General features: G+C 43.9%; 1 protein-coding gene across 3 annotated transcripts; it reads right to left on the reverse strand.

The window, feature by feature from the left end:
* Positions 1 to 93: 93 nt before the first annotated feature.
* Positions 94 to 16,583, reverse strand: LOC115208577 (N-acetyllactosaminide beta-1,3-N-acetylglucosaminyltransferase 2-like). Of its 3 annotated transcripts, none has more exons than XM_029776737.1 (3): positions 16,296 to 16,583; positions 3,293 to 3,432; positions 94 to 2,421 (listed from the first exon to the last, which is right to left on the reverse strand). In XM_029776737.1, the coding sequence occupies exon 3, from the start codon at positions 2,395 to 2,397 to the stop codon at positions 1,192 to 1,194; it is 1,206 nt and encodes a 401-aa protein (XP_029632597.1). In that variant the 5' UTR covers positions 2,398 to 2,421; positions 3,293 to 3,432; positions 16,296 to 16,583; the 3' UTR covers positions 94 to 1,191. The 3 variants fall into 3 exon arrangements, with proteins under 3 accessions (XP_029632597.1, XP_029632599.1, XP_029632600.1); XM_029776739.1 differs by lacking the exon at positions 16,296 to 16,583 and adding an exon at positions 3,976 to 4,362; XM_029776740.1 differs by lacking the exon at positions 16,296 to 16,583 and adding an exon at positions 3,800 to 3,959.
* Between the last annotated feature and the right edge of the window lie 1,290 nt (positions 16,584 to 17,873).

The following is a 17,873-nucleotide window of genomic DNA, read 5'->3' on the forward strand; positions in this document are numbered from 1 at the left end:
GCTGCTGATGATAAAAGTAGAGCAATAGTTTAGCATCTTTAGTGAGTGCTTTATGATTCAGATCAACTTTGAAGCAGGAGAGTGATACCAAGGTTTGATGTTTGAATCGTTTTTTTATTCACTGTCATAAAAAAATGAAAATACTCCAGGTATCCATCACATAAGACACTTTATGAAAACATAAAAACAAAACAAACATAGGGCAGAAAATGGAACGTCACGCCAGGATAAGAAACTCTGCTGTCCTATCGCGTGTGTAATGATGTTCAATGATGTTCAATATGAAGGGGAAAAAAACAGTGTGTTTGTTGTTTTAAGTAACTTCTTTGTTGTTGTAATATCGCACAAACGGACGTGGTAGTTTCACCACTACGGATTCCAGCTTTAAGAGTTATAATAAACCAGCAATCTTTCAAATAACATAAATAGTTTGTTTCTAGAATCAAGTGCAAAGAAACGTCAGATCCATTGAGAGAGCTTACAGCAATATACCACCCTGTGTATTGGCGTAACAGTCTGGAAAAACAGCTTAAGGAGGACATTCACACACCATTTGCCATTTTGCACAAGTAGAGAACTGTCTTGTTACTATTAAAAGTGATATGAATTTTCCCCCCCAAATCGTAGGTGATTTTCACATGACTGTTATTGTGACAAATTACATTTCTTGCAAATGAAGGACCTCACATGCAATAGTGCCTGTATAGTACATACAGTAGTAGTACATTTATATTAATGATACTACATTTGCCGAACGCTGTCTTGGAAAGTGTACATGAATTGTTGTTCATGTAAATAATACTTTGGAATGCTTGGGATATATCCACTGATTCTATTGAAGCTGGAACACACTGACTTGTGACGTGCTTGTCGGAACCAGGAAACTCAAAAATGTTCGACTTGTTAACTGGTTGAACGCGGCACGTGTATAACTACAACTAGTTAGCAAGTCAGACTAGCACGTGAAGGCAACATTGCTACCGAACCTCGAGGATTTCACGAATTCCACAAAAAGCAATGAAAGCACTTAGAACACATCAAACATATTTCTCAAAGACCCATTGGATACATGCCAAATGGCACCCCGATTCCCTATATAGTACACTACTTGTGACCAGGGTGCATAGGTCTCTGGTCAAAAATAGTGCCCTGTGTAGGGAATAGGGTGTAATATGGGATGATGTAGATGTCTCACTGACAATTCAATTCCGGATCGCTGAGCCAGGCCCAGATTTTGATCATCTCTTGCGGTGTCCTGCTGTGTACGAGCATTAAGCTCTTATACGCGCACGGGTTGCCCCTGTATTTCTCATCAATGTCAAACGTCCTGAAGCCCTTGTGCTTCTCCGGGACCAAGCCCAGCTTCTGGAGACACATCCCTGTGTAGACATCATCAATAGGATACAGCGCCACCTGCTGGGAGATGTTATGCAACTGCAGTGCCAGTTCCCCAGAGTACAGGAACCCTCCTCCCCCGGCGTAAGGCGGGTATGGCCCTATAAATACACTCTCTGGGATGAAGTACTTGAGCTTCTTGTCCCGGTGCGGGCCGGCGTTGGTGATTACGTCCCCTATGAACAGATCCCTGGCCCTGATCTCTGGAAGATTGTGGAGGAAGTCTAAGATCCTCCAGGTGTTGACGAAGACGTCGTCATCCCCCTTGAAGACAAAGCGGGCGTCGGAGCAACGCTGGCTGAACCAGTCCAGGAATAGCACCTCTTTGAGGGTGAGGTTGAAGAAGGAGTCTCGGTAATCCCACTGGAGGAGGTCCCCGTAAAGTCTGGACTCATGACTGAGCATCCCAAACAGGTTGGGGAAGTGGTCGACTGCCGAGGCATTGCCAAGGAGGAAGACCGTGGCTACAGTCCGATTGGCCAGAACCCCCACCCGCCCCCACGACTCCCGGATGGCCTGCCGCCGGTCAAAGTGAGGTGCCAGTGACTTGACAGCCAACAGGAGGTAGGGTTTGCTCTCGCACACGCGTGGCTGGTCCATGATCATCGGATACGAGCGGCAGCGCATGTGCAGCAGGAAGTCCTGGAAGCGGGGTGGCAGGGAGTTGTAGTCCTTCACCTGGGTGGTGACGCTGTAGTCCGGTTGGCAGGGGTCCGGGGACCTGGTGTCGTTGAGCCAATCAGGTAGCTCCAGGAGGGAGTCATTGGTCAAACCCGACATGAGGATGGGGTTGTAGATGTAGTCCAGCCTCTGCTGCTCCTTATTCCAAAAGATCTCACTGGTCATCTGCTTCCTCCAGAACCTCTTGGAGGGAATGCGCAGCTTCTGCTGGTCCCCCTTGTCCTGGCCCAGGTTCCGAGACACGCCCACGAGGATGAAGACGAAGATGTTGAGCATCATCATCACACACAGCACCCTGGTTTTCTTCCGGCAGCCGTGCATCTTGGCTCGCTGCAGTTTCCGGACCTGGACAGGAAGTGATAGAGACAAACAGGAAGTAAGAGACCAAACCCAGAAGTTACAGACTTACAACGTACAGAGTATGAAGCGACCATAACGAGATCGGCAGACTTACAACAAACCTAGAAGGCACGGGCCCATTCAGAAACATAGTGAAAGGTAGTTGTGGGCCACAGTTGGTGGCCTACGGTTTTGAGGCAGTATACTTAATGAGAAATGTTTTAAGGTAAAGCAGGTTAGAAGGCCTTCTTGTTCAGTGTGTTGTTTGTGTCCGAGCCGGACCCAGCAGCAGCCGCATACCAGCCCGCTTTTTATCCCCTAATCCTCGAGGAATGAGTTGTGCACACTTTTCTTTATCCCTTCTTTATTTCCTTCTCTTCCTCCCTCTCTTTCTACAATGCCCAGACTAGCATCATCACGCGGTCCCAATTCGAGGAACTCTCCTCATGACACCAATTACAGGTGGCAGTGTGTCAGTGTAATCTCAGGCTAAACTGGCCTCCCCACACAAAAGAGCCACACATTTCCATGTGCATTATTAATTTCACCGAGAGCTTTCTTGAGCCTCGGGGCACTGGCATGTAAGGAATCTCTATGGTTGTGCAATGTGAACCGAGTGTAAAATTAGCTACACGGGTCAAACTGTTCTAAGAAAACAAACCAGAGCCTCGGATAGAACCAGCAAATGCTTTGATTAAATCATAAAAAGTACAACAATGGTAATTACTTTTATTTAACACGTATCCTTATATATTTCCAATTTGGAAGTGAGAGTGAACATACAGCTTTGTGTTTCAAGCACCGTGATCCAACCCACTGAGCCATTGTAACCACTGTTAGTTCCTCCCGCTGTATCAAATGATATCTAGCATATTACCTGTGAGTAGCAGGAAATTACTGGTCAGGCTGTTCCTGTGGTTCCCAACCCAGACCTTCTTAGCCCATGTGGGTCTCCTGCATGGGAGAAGGGCCCAGAAAGGGGAACTGGAACAGGACTGGTGTTCCTGCAGCAGCCACCTGGAAACAAACAACAAAAAACACACAAACACAAGCCCATAACATGTCAACAACACTGCTGTTTTTCTTCAGGAAAGGCAGGCTTTTTCTCAAGGGGTTATTATAGGGCATGCGCAAACCACAGTGCAATTAGACATGCTTATACACTCCCTACATAAGCTAAGCCCTACACACAATAACTACAAATCCCAAAAAAGAACCTGGTTACAACCGAGGTGGTGTTGTAGTTCCTAGAGGTATTGTTGTAGTCAACAACTATCTGGGTGTCACTATTTCTGTTTGCTGTAGATTGTCTACTCGAACCGTCACTGTGGATCATCTACTGAAAGCAATGGAATCCTGTACCTTTGACCTCAGAGTTTCTTACTTGTGAAAGTAGACGGAAGAATCTTAGCCTTTTAGGAAATGACGGTTGCCGATTGGCATTGCACCTCTTTAACAAAACTAGACAGAGAGCTAGGCTACAGTAATTCAAAAATATTGCTCTGCTGTGTGAGTGCGTGTGTTCAGCAGCAGCATGATACACAAGCTGTCAAATCTAACCTGAAAAGTCGATCCTTGAATGCCGAGCCACGAACATGACTCCTCCACTCACTTGCAGTAGCAGACTAGTGTGCGTCCCAAATGGCAGCCTATTCCATATATAAATGTACTACTTTGACCAGAGCTCTATGGGGCCTGGTCAAAAGTTGTGGACCATATAGGGAACAGAGTGCCATTTGGAATGCAGCCTAGCAGTACAGAGTGCAGCAAGTTACACTTTTCCTCTGCGCAATCTAACTACGCAAACACTCACATCGGTAGTATGTGCAAGCCATGGATAGAGTTTGTCACTGTTGAACACTGTTGGTGAGAGTAGTAGGCCTATACTGTAGATGTGGGAACACTGACATTTCATTCACTGACTGACTGCAGCCATTTTTATATATATATATATACATACACACAGTGAGGGGAAAAAAGTATTTGATCCCCTGCTGATTTTGTATGTTTGCCCACTGACAAAGAAATGATCAGTCTATCATTTTAATGGTGTGTTTATTTGAACAGTGAGAGACAGAATAACAACAAAAAAATCCAGAAAAACGCATGTCAAAAATGTTATAAAATGATTTGCATTCAGACGGCGTATAAAGTTCTGTATTTTTAAAAATTTATTTAACCAGGTAGGCTAGTTGAGAACAAGTTCTCATTTGCAACTGCGACCTGGCCAAGATAAAGCATAGCAATTCGACACATACAACAACACAGAGTTACACATGGAATAAACAAAAACATACAGTCAATAATACAGTAGAACGAAAGAAAACAAAGTCTATATACAGTGAGTGCCAATGAGGTAAGTTAAGGCCATGGTGGCGAAGTAATTACAATATAGCAATTAAACACTGGAATGGTAGATGTGCAGAAGATGAATGTGCAAGTAGAGATACTGGGGTGCAAAGGAGCAAAATAAATAAATAAATACAGTATGTGGATGAGGTAGGTAGATGGGCTGTTTACAGATGGGCTATGTACAGGTGCAGTGATCTGTGAGCTGCTCTGACAGCTGGTGCTTAAAGCTAGTGAGGGAGATATGAGTCTCCAGCTTCAGAGATTTTTGCAGTTCGTTCCAGTCATTGGCAGCAGAGAACTGGAAGGAAAGATCCAGACGACCAAAGGAGGAATTGGCTTTGGGGGTGACCAGTGAGATACCTGCTGGAGTGCATGCTACGAGTGGGTGCTGCTATGGTGACCAGTGAGCTGAGATAAGGCGGGGCTTTACCAAGCAGAGACTTGTAGATAACCTGTAGCCAGTGGGTTTGGCGACGAGTATGAAGCGAGGGCCAACCAACAAGAGCATTCAGGTCGCAATGATGGGTAGTGTATGGGGCTTTGGTGACAAAACTGATGGCACTGTGATAGACTGCATCCAGTTTGTTGAGTAGAGTGCTGGAGGCTATTTTATAGATGACATCACCGAAGTCGAGGATCGGTAGGATGGTCAGTTTTACGAGGGTATGTTTGGCAGCATGAGTGAAGGATGCTTTGTTGCGATATAGGAAGCCGATTCTAGATTTAATTGTGGATTGGAGATGCTTAATGTGAGTCTGGAAGGAGAGTTTACAATCTAACCAGACACCCAGGTATTTGTAGTTGTCCACATATTCTAAGTCTAAGAGTAGTGATGCTGGACGGGCGAGCAGGTGCGGGCAGTGATCGATTGAATAGCATGCATTTAGTTTTACTTGCGTTTAAGAGCAGTTGGAGGCCATGGAAGGAGAGTTGTATGGCATTGAAGCTCGTCTGGAGGTTAGTTAACACAGTGTCCAAAGAGGGGCCAGAAGTATACAGAATGGTGTCGTCTGCGTAGAGGTGGATCAGAGAATCACCAGCAGCAAGAGCAACATTATTGATGTATACAGAGAAGAGAGTCGGCCCGATAATTGAACCCTGTGGCACACCCATAGAGACTGCCAGAGGTCCGGACAACAGGCCCTCCGATTTGACACACTGAACTCTATCAGAGAAGTAGTTGGTAAACCAGGCGAGGCAATAATTTGAGAAACCACGGCTGTCGAGTCTGCCAATAAGAATGCGGTGATTGACAGAGTCGAAAGCCTTGGCCAGGTCGATGAGTACGGCTGCACAGTAATGTCTCTTATCGATGCCGGTTATGATGTCGTTTAGGACCTTGAGCGTGGCTGAGGTGCACCCATGACCAGCTCTGAAACCAGATTACATAGCAGAGAAGGTACGGTGGGATTCGAAATGGTCGGTAATCTGTTTGTTAACTTGGCTTTCGAAGACCTTAGAATGACAGGGTAGGATAGATATTGGTCTGTAGCAGTTTGGGTCTAGAGTGTCTCCCTTTGAAGAGGGGGATGACCACAGCAGCTTTCCAATCTTTGGGAATCTCAGATGATACGAAAGAGAGATTGAACAGGCTAGTAATAGGGGTTGCAACAATTTCGGCAGATCATTTTAGAAAGAGAGGGTCCAGATTGTCTAGCTCGGCTGATTTGTATGGGTCCAGATTTTGCAGCTCTTTCAGAACATCAGCTATCTGGATTTGGGTGAAGGAGAAATGGTGGGGGCTTTGGCGGGTTGATGTGGAGAGTGCCGGGCAGTTGACCGGGGTAGGGGTAGCCAGGTGGAAAGCATGGCCAGCCGTAGAGAAATGCTTATTGAAATTCTCAATTATAGTGGATTTATCGGTGGTAGCAGTGTTTCCTAGCCTCAGAGCAGTGGGCAGCTGGGAGGAGGTGCTCTTATTCTCCATGGACTTTACAGTGTCCCAGAACCTTTTTGAGTTAGTACTACAGGATGCAAATTTCTGTTTGAAAAAGCTAGCCTTAGCTTTTCTAACTGCCTGTGTATATTTGTTCCTAACTTCCCTGAAAAGTTGCATATCACAGGGGCTATTCGATGCTAATGCAGAATGCCACAGGATGTTTTTGTGCTGGTCAAGGGCAGACAGGTCTGGAGTGAACCAAGGACTATATCTATTCCTAGTTCTACATTTTTTTAGTTGGGCATGCTTATTTAATATAGTGAGAAAGGCACTTTTAAAGAATAGCCAGGCATCATCTACTGACGGGATGAGGTCAATGTCATTCCAGGTCAATTAGAAAGGTCTGTTCGCAGAAGTGTTTTGGGGAGCGTTTGACAGTGATGAGGGGTGGTCGTTTGGTCGCAGACCCATTACGGATGCAGGCAATGAGGCAGTGATTGCTGAGATCTTGATTGAAAACAGCAGAGGTGTATTTGGAGGGCGAGTTAGTTAGGATGACATCTATGAGGGTGCCCGTGTTTACGGATTTGGGGTTGTACCTGGTAGGTTCATTGATAATTTGTGTGAGATTGAGGCCATCAAGCTTAGATTGTAGGATGGCCGGGGTGTTAAGCATGTCCCAGTTTAGGTCACCTAGTAGCACGAGCTCAGAAGATAGATGGGGGGCAATCAATTCACATATGGTATTTGAGTGGGGGCCCATAATTAAACATCCGACAAACGTGTTCCCTGAAGCACAGGTGACTCAACAGTGTGGTATCAATAGGACTTAAGAGGCCACCCACTGATAAGAAAGTGAGAAGTGCTAACTTGAAGGACATTAGGGTAGAAATACATATACTCCCCTAAGTATTTATTTGGACAGTGAAGTAAAACATTTTCTTTGGATCTATACTGTAGCATTTTGGAATTGAGATCAAATATTTTAAATGAGGCAACATTACAGGATGTCACCTTTTGTTTGAGGATATATTTTATACATATATTATACCGTTTAGAAATTAATGCACTTTGTGTCTTGTCCGCACATTTTAAGGTGTCAAGTATTTGGACAAATTCACTTATAGTGTATAACATTTAGTCAAAAGGTTAGTATTTTGGACCAATATTCCTAAGAGTTGAGGAAAGACTGACTATGTCACTTCTTGTTTTTATAAGAAACATGAATGTGTTGGAAATTGGAAATGACACACACACTTACCCCACCACACATGGCACCAGGGGTCTTTTCACAGTCCCTAGGTCCAGAACAAATTCAACGAAACGTACAGTATTTTACAGAGGCAGAGTGCAAGGAACTCCCTTCCATCTTATATTGGCACAAGTGAACAGCAAACCTGGTTTCAAAAAACAAATAAAGCAACACCTCACAGCACAACGACTCTCCACCATGTGACCTACTTGTTGTGTGTATGTACTGACATGTATGTGTAACTGATAGATGCACACACACACTACATGTTAATGTTTTTAAATGTATGTAAATTGTAAAGTATTTTGTCTGTAATGTCTTTTGTGTTATATGTTGGACTCCACTAAGACTAGCTGTCGCCATTGGCGTCGGCTAGTGGGCATCCTAATAAATCAGATCAAAATCCTAGCACACTACATCAAGCTTGTGACTCTACAAACTTGTTGGATGTATTTTCCAGGTTTTTGGTGTATTTCAAATGATGTTGTAACCAATAGAAATAAATGGTAAATAATGTATTGTGTCATTTTGGAGTCACTTTTATTGTAAATATGAATAGAATATGTTTCTGAACACTTCTACATTAATGTAGATGCTACCATGATTACAGATTATCGTGAATCGTGAATAATGATGAGAGAGAAAGTTACAGATGCACAAAGGTCATCCCCCAAAACATACTAACCTCTTACCATCAACAGGTTTGTAGAGTCACATGCTTCATGTAGTTATTTCCTGCTATGAATAGGGGACCAAATACTAAACTTTTGACTAAATCCAATATACTATAAGTGAATTTGTCCAAATACTTCTGATACATTCAAATGGGGGGACTAGATACATAAAGTGCTTTAATTTCTAAACGGTAAAACAGATATGAAAATATCCTCAAGTAAAAGGTGATGTTCTGTACTGTTGCCTCATTTAGAACATTTGATTTCAAATCCAAAATGCTGGAGTATAGAGCCACATTTTAAGTTCAGCACTTTAAGTTTAGCTTCATTGTCCAAATAAATATGTTGGGGAGTTTACATGTGAATTATATACATTTCAAAGGTTACTATGGACCTCTAGTGATGTAAGCCAATGATGTAAAAGTGACAACAAGTGAATGAGGAAAGGGAAAGGGAAAGGGGCATGCTAACTGTTAACTCGAAGGACATTAGGCATGACAGAGGAAAAATAAACATATTTTCATGGTTATTATGGAGCGCTAGTCTGGTTGAAGACGCCCACAAGGAGTCTCTTTTGTGGGCTCTGGGGTGTTATAAATGGAGATAATGGAGAATAGAGTGCCTCTAAATGTTCCCTCAGTGAATACAAAGGAAAACATTGATTTACTAATAGGCTAGTCTATTTTCACATAATCTGTGAAAAGAGACTAGTCATAGGCCTACATATGGAGCAACAAAGCAACAGGTTTGAGATGGACGGAGTGCACAGTTGGGGTGTACAGTGCGTGTGCGGCCTCCTCAGCACATGTCCACGCGTCTCCCTCTGAACCATTACTTACCCTGTCAGTGAAGAATACGCAATAGATAAAGGATTTTGACAGTATCCCTTCGTAACCATTTGGTTGCTATGGTGAATTTCCCCTTGGGATCCATTAGGCCCCAAAACCTGTTTCAGTCAATGGTTCTGCCTAGTGTTCCATATCTCCAGAAATTACTTCCTGTCTCTCCCCCTCCCCCTAATGCTATTAGATGAGCAACTGCTAGGAATCAGGTACTCAATGAAAACACAGACTGAGCCCGTATTATGTAGACTATACTGGTCACACACTGAGTGTACAAAACATTAGGAACACCTTCCTAATATTGATTTGCACCCCCTTTTGCCCTCAGAACAGCTCTACAAGGTGTTGAAAGCATTCCACAGGGACGCTTGCCCCACAGGGACGTTGACTCCAATGCTTCCCACAGTTGTGTCAAGTGGGCTAGATGTCCTTAGGTGGTGGACCATTCTTGATACACACAGGAAACTGTTGAGCGTGAAAACCCCAGGAGTGTTGCAGTTCTTGACACAAACGGGTGCGCCTGACACCCACTACCATACCCTCTTCAAAGGCACTTAAATCTTTTGTCTTGCCCATTCACCCTCTGAATGGTACACATACACAATCCATGTTTCAATTGTCTCAAGGCTTAAAAATCCTTCTTTAACCTGTTTTTTCCCCTTCATCTACAGTGCATTCGGATAGTATTCAGACCCCTTGACTTTTTCCACATGTGATACGTTACAGCCTTATTCTAAAATTGATTACATTTTGTTTTAGATCTACACACAATACCCCATAATGAAAAAGCAAAACCAGGTTTTTATACGTTTTTGCAAATTCATTCAAAATAAAAAACGGAAATAACACATTTACGTACAGTATCTCAAAAAAGTGAGTACACCCCTCACATTTTTGTAAATATTTCAGTATATCTTTTCATGTGACAACACTGAAGAAATGACACTTTGCTACAATGTAAAGTAGTGAGTGTACAGCTTGTATAACAGTGTAAATTTGCTGTCCCCTCAAAATAACTCAACACAGCCATTAGTGTCTAAACCGCTGGCAACAAAAGTGAGTACACCCCTTAGTGAAAATATCCAAATTGGGCCCAACGTGTAAATATTTTGTGTGGCCACCATTTTCCAACACTGCCTTAACCCTCTTGGGCATGGAGTTCACCAGAGCTTCACAGGTTGCCACTGGAGTCCTCTTCCACTCCTCCATGACGACGTCACAGAGCTGGTGGATGTTAGAGACCTTGCACTCCTCCACCTTTCGTTTGAGGATGCCCCACAGATGCTCAATAGGGTTTAGGTCTGGAGACATGATTGGCCAGTCCATCACCTTTACCCTCAGCTTCTTTAGCAAGGAAGTGGTCGTCTTGGAGGTGTGTTTGGGGTCGTTATCATGTTGGAATACTGCCCTGTGGCCCAGTCTCTGAAGGGAGGGGATCATGCTCTGCTTCAGTATGTCACAGTACATGTTGGCATTCATGGTTCCCTCAATGAACTGTAGCTCCCCAGTGCCGGCAGCACTCATGCAGCCCCAGACCTTGACACTCCCACCACCATGTTTGACTGTAGGCAAAACACACTTGTCTTTGTACTCCTCATCTGGTTGCCACCACACACGCTTGACACCATCTGAACCAAATAAGTTTATCCTGGTCTCATCAGACCACAGGACATGGTTCCAGTAATCCATGTCCTTAGTCTGCTTGTCTTCAGCAAACTGTTTGCGGCCTTTCTTGTGCATCATCTTTAGAAGAGGCTTCCTTCTGGGACGACAGCCATGCAGACCAATTTGATGCAGTGTGCGGCGTATGGTCTGAGCACTGACAGGCTGACTCCCCACCCCTTCAACCTCTGCAGCAATGCTGGCAGCACTCATACGTCTATTGACGCTGAGCACGTGCACTCAACTTCTTTGGTCGACCATGGCAAGGCCTGTTCTGAGTGGAACCTGTCCTGTTAAACCGCTGTATGGTCTTGGCCACCGTGCTGCAGCTCAGTTTCAGGGTCTTGGCAATCTTCTTATAGGCCAGGCCATCTTTATGTAGAGTAACTTTGCCATGAGGTGCCATGGTTGATCTTCCAGTGACCAGTCAGTATGAGGGAGTGTGAGAGCGATGACACCAAATTTAACACACCTGCTCCCCATTCACACCCGAGACCTTGTAGCACTAACGAGTCACATGACACCGGGGAGGGAAAATGGCTAATTGGGCCCAATTTGGACATTTTCACTTAGGGGTGTACTCACCTTTGTTGCCAGCGGTTTAGACATTAATGGCTGTGTGTTGAGTTATTGAGGGGACAGCAAATTTACACTGTTATACAAGCTGTACACTCACTACTTTACATTGTAGCAAAGTGTCATTTCTTCACTGTTGTCACATGAAAAGATATACTCAAATATTTACAAAAATGTGAGGGGTGTACTCACTTTTGTGAGATACTGTAGGTATTCAGACCCCTTTACCCAGTACTTTGTTGAAGCACCTTTGGCAGCAATAACAGCCTTGAGTCTTCTTGGGTATGACGCTACAAGCTGGGCGCACCTGTATTTGGGGAGTTTCTCCCATTCTTCTCTGCATATCCTCTTAAGCTGTCAGGTTGAATGGGGAGCGTCGCTGCACAGCTATTTTCAGATCTCTCCAGAGATATTTTAATCGGGTTCAAGTCTGGGCTCTGGCTGGGCCACTCAAGCACATTGAGACTTATCCCGAAGCCACTGCTGCATTGTCTTGGCTGTGTGCTTAGGGTCGTTGTCCTGTTAGAAGTTGAAATTTCGCCCCAGTCTTAAGTCCTGAGCGCTCTGGAGCAGGTTTTCATCAAGGATCTCTCTGTACTTTGCTCCATTCAGCTTTCCCTCGATCCCGACTAGTCTCCCAGTCCCTGCCGCTGAAAAACATCCCCACAGCATGATCCTGCCACCACCATGCTTCAACGTAGGGATGGTGCCAGGTTTCCTCCGGACGTGACGCTTGGTATTCAGGCCAAAGAGTTCAATCTTGGTTTCATCACACCAGATAATCTTGTGTCTCATGGTCTCAGAGTCTTTAGGTGCCTTTTGGCAAACTCCAAGCGGGTTGTTTTGTGCCTTTTACTCAGGAGTGGCTCCCGTCTGGCCACTCTACCATAAAGGCCTGATTGGTGGAGTGCTGCAGAGAAGGTTCTCCCATCTCCACAGAGGAACTTTGGAGCTATGTCAGAGTGACCAGTCACCTCCCTGACCAAGGCCCTTCTCCCCCGATTGCTCAGTTTGGCCGGGCGGCCAGCACCTTCAATGCTGCAGAAATTTTTCGGTACCCCTCCCCAGATCTGTGCCTCGACACAATCCTGTCTCGGAGCTCTACGGACAATTCCTCCAACCTCATGGCTTGGTTTCTGCTCTGCACTGTCAACTGTGGGACGTTATATACACAGGTATGTGCCTTTCCAAATCATGTCCAATCAATTGAATTTACCACAGGTGGACTCCAATCAAGTTGTATGCACCTGAGCTCAATTTCGAGTCTCATAGCAAAGGGTCTGAATACATATGTAAATAAGTTATTTCTGTGTTTTATTTTCACTTTGTCATTATGGGGTATTGTTTGTAGATTGGCTTTTACAGTTTCAATGCATATAGTGTATGTAGTTAGATTAGGGTTGTTCCACCACAAAAAGGAAGAGGATTTCGACACCATCCAAAGGAATAGTCAAAAGCCACCCTCGGACCCCCACACCAATCCCACCACCACAACGACTATATAGTATCTGTTCTATGTGTCTGACAATTATTATGGTGATGTTTCTTTCCCTGTACTGATAAATTAGTCATTGAAGTTGTTTATGTCCCATCCTACAGCCAGATATTACCAGGTTCTGACCACTAGATGGTGCTGTTCCTGCTATTAGGTGAACAAAGTTTGAAGACCCCCCCCCCCCCCCCCCGCAATGTTAAAGGAATAATTCGCACTGCGCTAAAGGCTAGAGCTGCCGCTTTCAAGGAGCGGGACTCTAACCCGGAAGCTTATAAGAAATCCCGCTATGCCCTCCGACGAACCATCAAACAGGCTAAGTGTCAATACAGGACTAAGATCAAATCGTACAACACAAGCTCTGACGCTCGTCGGATGTGGCAACACTTGCAAACCATTACAGACTACAAAGGGAAGCACAGCCAAGAGCTTCCCAGTGACACTAGCCTACCAGACGAGCTAAACTACTTCTATGCTCGCTTCGAGGAAAATAACACTGAAACATGCATGAGAGCACCAGCTGTTCCAGAAGACTGTGTGATCACGCTCTCTGTAGCCGATGTAAATAAGACCTTTAAACAGGTCAACATTCACAAGGTCGCAGGGCCAGACGGATTACCAGGATGTGTACTGCGAGCATGCGCTGACCAACTGGCAAGTGTCTTCACTGATATTTTCAACCTCTCCCTGTCCGAGTCTGTAATACCAACATGTTTCAAGCAGACCACCATAGTGCCTGTGCCCAAGAACACTAAGGTAACCTGCCTAAATGACTACCGACCCGTATCACTCACGTCTATAGCCATGAAGTGCTTTGAAAGGCTGGTCATGGCTCACATCAACACCATTATCCCAGAAACCCTAGACCTACTCCAATTTGCATACCGCCCCAACAGATCTACAGATGATGCAATCTCTACTGTACTCCACACTGCCCTTTCCCACCTGGACAAAGGAACACCTATGTGAGAATGCTATTCATTGACTACAGCTCAACGTTCAACACCATAGTGCCCTCAAAGCTCATCAATCTAAGGACCGTGGGACTAAACACCTCCCACTGCAACTGGATCCTGGACTTCCTGACGGGCCGCCCCCAGGTGGTAAGGGTAGGTAACAACACATCCGCCACACTGATCCTTAACACAGGGGCCCCTCGGGTGTGTGCTCAGTCCTCTTCTGTACTCCCTGTTCACTCAGGACTGCACGTCCAGGCACGACTCCAACACCATCATTAAGTTTGCCGATGACACAACAGTGGTAGGCCTGATCACCGACAACAACGAGACAGCCTATAGGGGCGGCAGGTAGCCTAGTGGTTAGAGTGTTGGGCCAGTAACTGAAAGGTTGCTGGATCGAATCCCCGAGCTGACAAGGTTAAAAATCTGTCGTTCTGCCCCTGAACAAGGCAGTTAACACCTACTGTTCCTAGGCCGTCATTGTAAATAAGAATTTGTTCTTAACTGACTTGCCTAGTTAAATTAAGGTTAAAAAATAGTGAGGGGGTCAGAGACCTGGCTGTGTGGTGCCAGGACAACAACCTCTCCCTCAACGTGATCAAGACAATGGAGATGATTCTGGACTACAGGAAAAAGAGGACCGAGCACACCCCCATTCCCATCGACAGGGCTGCAGTGGAGCAGGTTGAGATCTTCAAGTTCCTTGGTGTCCACATCACCAACAAATTAACATGGTCCAAGCACACCAAGACAGTCGTAAAGAGGGCACGACAAAACCTATTTCCCCTCAGGAGACTGAAAAGATTTGGCATGGGTCCTCAGATCCTCAAAATGTTCTACAGCTGCACCATCGAGAGCATCCTGACTGGTTGCATCACTGTCTGGTATGGCAACTGCTTGGCCTCTGACCGCGAGGCACTACAGAGGGTAGTGCGAATGGCCCAGTACATCCCTGGGGCCAAGCTTCCTGCCATTCAGGACCTCTATACCAGGCGGTGTCAGAGGAAGGCCCTAAAAATTGTCAAAGACTCCAGCCACCCTAGTACGCAGTACACGTCCTGTTCTCTCTGCTACCACACGGCAAGCGGTACCGGAGCGCCAAGTCTAGGTCCAAGAGGCTTCTAAACAGCTTCTACCCCCAAGCCATAAGAGTCCTGAACACCTAATCAAATGGCTACCCAGACTATTTGCATTGCCCCCCCCTCTTTTACACCGCTGCTACTCTCTGTTGTTATCATCTATGCATAGTCACTTTAATAACTCTACCTACATGTACATATTACCTCAACTAACCGGTGCCCCCGAACATTGACTCTGTACCGGTACTCCCCTGTATATAGTCTCGCTATTGTTTATTTTACTGCTGCTCTTTAATTGTTACTTTTATTTCTTATTCTTATCCATATACTTTTTTATTGCATTGTTGGTTAGGGGCTCGTAAGTAAGCATTTCACTGTAAGGTCTACCTACACCTGTTGTATTCGGCGCATGTGACTAATAAAATTTGGTTTGGAATTCACCCAATTTATAAAAGGACATTGATTTTCTTACCCAGTAAACAGTCTGTTGACAAGGTATGACAGCAACCAATGCTTTTTTTTACCACCGTTTCAAATACTAACTGTTTTCAAATGTAAGCTACTATAATTTCGAATATTATATGAATCCTATGAATTAAAAGGGCCCATATGGGTTCAATTAATTAGCCTAATTTCTGAGATCAAACTATATTTCAAGAAAATAATGTTGCAGGAATCTTATCTGTTTCTAACTACAGAAATAATTTGAGATAGTGGATGTCATGGCTTGATTAAATTACATGGAACGACCCATTATGAAGTCATTATCAACAGTTACTATGTTCATTACAGGTGATTAACTAAGTCACTCATCTTTTCCTCTAGAAACAGTGTTTGATTCATGGTTAAAGTAATGATTATTCATTATTATATAATATAACATTGATCAAATACTAGTATTTATAGGAGCAAAAGTGATGGAAGCAAAATTAATAACATTCCTATGTTTTTCTATCTGGCATACGTAGCTATGGTGGCGTTGCAAAATTATAATAGAATATAATTTCTGCTATAGCCGCAGGACTCAAACGCAATGAATGGTCTTCTAAGTCATTTTGCTAACCAAAATGGTTAAACAGCATGTATTCTCAAAACCTGGTTGCTATACTTTACCTGAATAGCAAAGTTTCCAATCAAAGGAGTCCACCACATCCTGGCGCAAAGCCTATACTGTAGCCTACAAAACGAGTCTATATGAATATGATCCTTTTTCCGCAAATAGTTACAAGAAGCGTAACTTTAGAGTGAGTCGCCTATGCTCACTATAAGCAATCCATGTTAGTTTAATAATATTTCATAGATCATAGTAGAAGTCCTGTGTAAAGTGAAAGTCAATGCCTTTCCAAAAAGAGAGAGAGAATACGCCTTAGTAACGCTCTGTCTGTGTTCCTCTCTGATCTTGACTTCCACTCACACCTTCCGCATTTTAGGAAGAGGAAAATTCCAGCCTGCGTTCAGATCATTGGGAGAAAAAATTCTATTCGTATTTTTTTCTGGGTAACGTTTGAGGGACACGACTCCTCCTTGAATTATGTGGTGTAGGCCTTTGATATTAACTAGGGGAACCGGGTCTCCTTTGTTTGTATACTTTAATGAATATTTTGGGAGACCATGTGATTAGACATCTCATATTATAAAACCAAGGTAGAGAACTTTCATTTTCCGCCCTATACAAGTGTACAGAGACAGAATTAAAATGAGCGAATTCAGCTGAATGCATAGGATACCTGGCTTCAAATATGTTTTCAGTTAATGTTGTTTGTTATTGAGGATTATTGACAATGACACATCTTCGTCACCCTCCCCCAGTCAATTCAGTTATTACAGTGTTTCTGTCGAAGGTTGGCATTTATTGTCACGAATCTTGTCCTGGAGGCAGCTCTGCAGAGTGGTCACTATAGCCGTCACAGCCACAAAATCATAAAATCGGATTTTTAACCCAACCTTAACCATACCGATAACCCTAATGCAGTGGTATTCAAACTTTTTCAGCGACCATTTTTTTCCACCAGAATTTCTGGGGATTACATTTCTTGTGACCCCACCCCAATTTTCACGTCAACAAATAACCTTCAATTCATTACATTTTCAACACTTACCAAAATGAAAAGAAACCAATGAATACATTTCCTCAATAACATTTTATTTTCCTAATTATCTTTCTCAAAAACGTGTGTATATGGTCCCATACAATAATCTGTACTTGATTTTTTTTCTCCATTTAAAAAAAAGATATTGCAAAAAATAATAATTGGCGAACCCACTTATCCAATTTGTACTTTGCAGCTGGCAGAATTCGTTCAGTTCTGCCTCCAGGGCAAGATTCATGACAATAAACATAAGCCTTCGTTTCTGTCTTGCCATTACAATACCAAAAGCTCCACTGTGATTACCATCTATTTTATGAGCTTGCGGTCCCAAGTTCATATGTGGACTCCATAATTATATGTATTGTTTGTATCTTGATATGGGTAGATAATGTTTTGTACACAGTGTATATACTCTAAGAACACATTAAGAAGGTATCGAAAGTGTTCCACAGGGATGCTGGCCCATGTTGACTCCAATGCTTCCCACAGTTGTGTCAAGCTGGGTGGATGTCCTTTGGGTGTTGGATCATTCTTGATACACATAGAAAACTGTTGAGCATGAAAAAACCCAGCAGCATTGCAGTTCTTGACACACTCAAAC

This window comes from Salmo trutta, chromosome 14, assembly GCF_901001165.1.
Source record: "Salmo trutta chromosome 14, fSalTru1.1, whole genome shotgun sequence".
Classification (NCBI taxonomy): Eukaryota; Metazoa; Chordata; class Actinopteri; order Salmoniformes; family Salmonidae; genus Salmo; species Salmo trutta.

Bases quoted from the DNA above. Each gene is read 5' to 3' on its own strand.
- LOC115208577 (XM_029776737.1), bottom strand. From the start codon at position 2,397: ATGCACGGCTGCCGGAAGAAAACCAGGGTGCTGTGTGTGATGATGATG.